Below are 4,697 nucleotides of genomic sequence, written 5' to 3' on the forward strand. Positions count from 1 at the left end.
GTGGCTCGATCCAGCTAATCGCCATTGCCTGGTTGTGATTGCCACGCGAGGTGCCTTTGCCTTTGCACGCCATCTACACTGCTTTCACATAGTAATCGCGAGATGTGCGCTGAGACCCGCTAACTTCCCCAATCCCCGTCGAGGTGGGAAACTTCATCTTCAGATGGTATATTGAAGTGACTGCCTTGAAGTGATTGCCTTGAAGTGTCTCAGCAGAGGTCGCCCCAGGATTCCATTAAAGGCGGATGGGCAATCCACTACCAAGAACTCAATTACCTTGGTCACCTCATCTAAGTCACCCAGCGTGACTGGGAGTGAGATCGTTCCCTTGGGGAGCAGGTGGTCCCTTGTGAAGCCATATAAAGGGAACGACGCAGGCTTCAGGTCGGCCTCATCCAAATTCATTCTATCAAAAGTTGAAGCGAACAGGATGTTCATAGCACTTCCGTTATCCACTAACATTCTTTGGACATTATGGCGCCTTATGAGGGGCGTGATCACAAGGGCATCATCGTGAGGATGATGCAGTTGGGCCGCATCTTTTTCGGAGAAAGAAATTTCCTCCTCCTGGTGAACCTTTTGTGGTCACTGTGCCACGCTCATCGTTTTGATAGGGTCGTGATATACCTCGCGAGCATACCTTTCTTGGGCACCTCGCGAGTTCCCCGCGAAGTGCGGTCCCCCGAAGATTAAATTAAGGGTGCACACTCCTTTCTGATCACGGCACTTCTTACTTGGCTCCCCCTGATTTTTCTCTTGTGAGGGAGCAAAGTCATCAATATACTCCTTGAAATGTCCCTGTTTGATGAGGTTTTCGATCGCCTGCTTGAGAGCTCGGCATTCATCGGTATGGTGCCCATTGTCCCGATGATAGCGACAATATTTTTTACTGTTCCTGGCCGATGGGGGATTTTTCATGGGCTCAGGTTCTCCAAGTAGGCTGGCCTCTTCTGATTTGTCAAGAATAGCCGATACAGATGCATTCAAGGGGGTATATTGGTTTCAATCGCAATCGCGACGAGGAACTAAGGCATAAGACTTTTTGGGCTCATAACGTGGCTTCTTCCCTTTTCGCTGATCGTTAGGGACCCATCTGCGATCAACTCTCATTCTTTCTTCCCGACCAGGCGCACCGCCTGAGGTGCCGCCATCGCGGCGGTGGAGTGCTGCTATAGAACTTTCAATACGGAGATACTTCTCCACAAGATTGTAAAAATGGGTGAGGGAAATATCATCCTCAGCCTGTAGCTCTTTCCACAGGTCGGTTTGTGGGCGAAATCCTGTAATGATGAGAGTCCAAATAGACTCCTCGGGAGTGTGAGCCACTTTGTTGAGTTCTCTGTGGAATCTGTCTATATATGATTGGGAGGATTCATCCCTCTCTTGCCTTATGTTGCTGAGGCCACGAGCTGATCGATCCAGCTTTGAGCCACCATTTGGCATGAGAGGTTAAGGTCACTGCTAAACACCGATATTTTGCCAAATCTAAGACCTGGTGAAGCTCCATCAGGTCGTTGAATTCATATAAGTGATCCTGCGGATCAGAATTTTCATCAAACGCTCGTATGTCGAGCATTCTAAACCCCGATGGTAATGGGGCGGCTAATACTGCCGGAGAAAAGGGAGACGCCAATGTGACCTGCCCTTGCTCGTTTTGCTGAGCTTTCAGTTGATCAAGAGCTTGCTGCAGCTTTTCGATTTGAGGTAGCGGCGCTACCTGGGGATTACTTTCCGCAACGTGGGTGCGACCCTCACGGTTACTGTTGAGGAATAACCATAGGTCAGATTCCCCCTCGCCTCTGCCGACAGTCCTGGCCAATCTTGAGACACGCTGGCTAGAGTCGTGTGATGGCATTGCATTATTCAGGGAACTTTCACGACCTACACAGTGGTGCGAACCGACCCGTGGAGTGTGGTAGCTTCCCGCGTGACGATCAGGATCGTCCTGGCGGTAATGAGAATTGCCCCGCCCAGCACTTTTGTGGGATTTTTCATGCGACGTGGCGTGGGATGGCTCGGGCTGCACCCTTTCACCGAGTCTCAACGCCACAGGTATTCTACTAGGGGCGTGGTAGGCGTTCGCCAGGCCTTTCGAGCTTTTAGGCCCATTTGCCACTTGCTTACCCTTTCTTCGGCGCGCTGCAGTGCTCGCGGCATGGGCTATCGCCCTTTGTCGCGCTTTTGCACGACCTACAGGCATTTTGGGCGGTTGCACATCCTCATTCGACTTAGGCAGTACATTCTGGTCCAAATGATCCAATCTCCGCGTGACCGTTTGGAGAGCATTATTGAACCTCTCCAGGTAGCTTAGAACGGCAGGGTCAAGTTATGAACTTGACAAGATGTTCCCTGCGGTAGTCTGCGGGGCCGAGGGTACCTTAGGGGAGGTATCCTCCTGTATTTGAGGGATCCCCTCAGTATTCTGGTTGGTTTTCTCAGGTTCAAATCGGTGAGCCATTTGCTGTTGTAGGGCCGACAGGTTAGAGATTCTTCTGATGAAGGACGAATGCCAAAGCAGCATTCCTTCTAGCGCCAAACTGTTGATGCGTGATTTTGACACCAACGAAACGCACGTGTGAGATGCTGAGCTGGCCCAGAAAACACACATGAAAGCAAGAGAATCAAGAGCAAATGCAGTATGAAAGGAGTTTTAAAGTGGTTTGGATGCTAAGGAAGCAAGTCCTACGTCCACTGATGTTTGTATTAATGATAAAGGTCAGGTCGCTTCAGCCGACTGACTTTACAATGATAATACAATGTATCAAATGTTGTATATACTAGAGAGAGGATAGATCATCCCTCAAACGAGAGGAGAGCTCCCAATTTATAGTGGGATGGATTAAGGTTATCATTACTGAATCTGTGAGTTAGTGGGATTATCTGTGCAAATCCTTCTTTATGTCACATTGCCCACCTTCTAGAGTAATTCACGCGATTTGCTACAAGGATTGGACACGTGGACATCCTCTAGCCTTTCTTCAGTCTGGCGCGCACCCACTGTACCGATAGGAGTGTGCTACTTACATCATTATGTGATGCGGCTGCGCCAAAATGTCAGCGGACTCTTCCCGAGGTCTAACCTTTCGCACTTAACTGGGCGCCACGTTAACCCTATTTTCCTAGGCATAACAATTTCATAGTCAATACATTTTCTCAGTAGCTACACGATTCCTCATGTAAACTTCAAGTTAAGTGCAATTGTCGTAAATCAAGGAAACTATTTAGTGAATAATAATGTCCCCAAGTGGCCAACATTTCAGATCATGACTTTGAAACAAAAGTTAAATGTTGACTAAATTTATAGATGATGGGGAAGACTTCCAGGAAGCCACATTACTATCTATCTTCATTCTGCTTCATATTTTACACCCAAGTGCCAATTGCAGTAGAGATCTCTCTCAAAACCAGGCTCACATATCCTTCATCTTGACTCCTGAATTCGCCAAGCCACAGGTACATTTCGCACCAAAAAGCCTCAATTTCTGTTAGCATGTCTATATGATATCTCTTTTTGGTGCTATATGTGTCATAGTTTATCTGTATATAGAAGTGGAAGCATTAATTTTACAGGGTTTGTGGACAGGTTTAGATGGGTTTGTGTTTGAAGATAAAAGAGAATCAGGAGAAGGCAGATAGAAAACAAAGAGAAGCATTTATGGTGGAGAATGGAAAATTTGTACTCGAAAAGTTGATTGCCTCTTGTAACGGAAAATGTAATCCTATTCGTAGCTTCTCGATCAAAGAGCTAAAGCAAGCAATCAACGACTATGACAGACAGAAAATGATAACAAAAGGAGGTGGTTATGAATTGTACAGGGGTGATTTTCACTATCAGGATCGTCTAATTTCTGTCTTGAAGTTTAATGATTATTGGGCAAATGAACTGATTTCAACTCTTGGTTGAATAACATTGTGTTTCCATCTCAGATGAATCATAAAAATATTTTGAAGTTAATCGGATCCTGCTTAGAGACTCATTTGCCCATCCTAGTTTTCGAGTATGTGAAGCATGGGACGTTTCGTGATCAGAGTGACAGCAGCTTTCAACTACCTCCTATTGAGCCTTTACAGTTGACACATCGGCTAAATATTGCAATGGAGATAGCTAATGCAGTTGCATACCTTCATCTAGGATTCTCCAGGCCTATTCTCTTTAAAGATATCAATTCATCTCATATACTATTCGATGAAAATTATGTTCCGAAATTGTTCAATTTTTCAGTATCCGAGTTTATTCCAGAAGGTGAAACTCACATAACAAACGGAGTAAGAGGAACATCAGGACATGTTGCACCTGAGAGCCTTCACACAGGCTAATTCAATGAGAAGTGTGATGTTTATAGTTTTGGTGTATTGTTATTTGAGGTTTTGACAGGGCAAAAAGCAATTGATCTTCTTCGTCTTATGAATTGTGATCTATACTCTTTAAGGGATCAAATGAATATACGTATTGAAAATAACAAGTTCAATGAGATCATAAATATTGTAATTGTTGGAGCTGGGTCATCTCCCAGGGAAGACCAACACTTGCAAGCTTTGGTAGAATTAGCCTTCAAATGTCTCTCAAATTCTGCAGAAGACATGCCAACCATGATTCAAGTGGCAAAACAACTCCGGCAAATGTATCGATCCAGCTAATTATATCTTAATTTGTATTCTCTGTCAAAAGCTTCTTTACTTTAAAAACTTCCAGGTTT

General features: G+C 45.2%; 1 protein-coding gene across 1 annotated transcript; it reads left to right on the top strand.

The window, feature by feature from the left end:
• Positions 1–1,848: 1,848 nt before the first annotated feature.
• On the top strand, positions 1,849–4,317 carry LOC116105911 (non-functional pseudokinase ZED1-like). Its single transcript, XM_031392284.1, has 5 exons — positions 1,849–2,052; positions 2,440–2,479; positions 3,305–3,453; positions 3,608–3,874; positions 3,928–4,317. The coding sequence occupies exons 1-5, from the start codon at positions 1,849–1,851 to the stop codon at positions 4,315–4,317; spliced, it is 1,050 nt and encodes a 349-aa protein (XP_031248144.1).
• Positions 4,318–4,697: the final 380 nt, after the last annotated feature.

The sequence above is a fragment of the Pistacia vera genome, unplaced genomic scaffold, assembly GCF_008641045.1.
Source record: "Pistacia vera cultivar Batoury unplaced genomic scaffold, PisVer_v2 Contig507, whole genome shotgun sequence".
Lineage (NCBI taxonomy): Eukaryota > Viridiplantae > Streptophyta > Magnoliopsida > Sapindales > Anacardiaceae > Pistacia > Pistacia vera.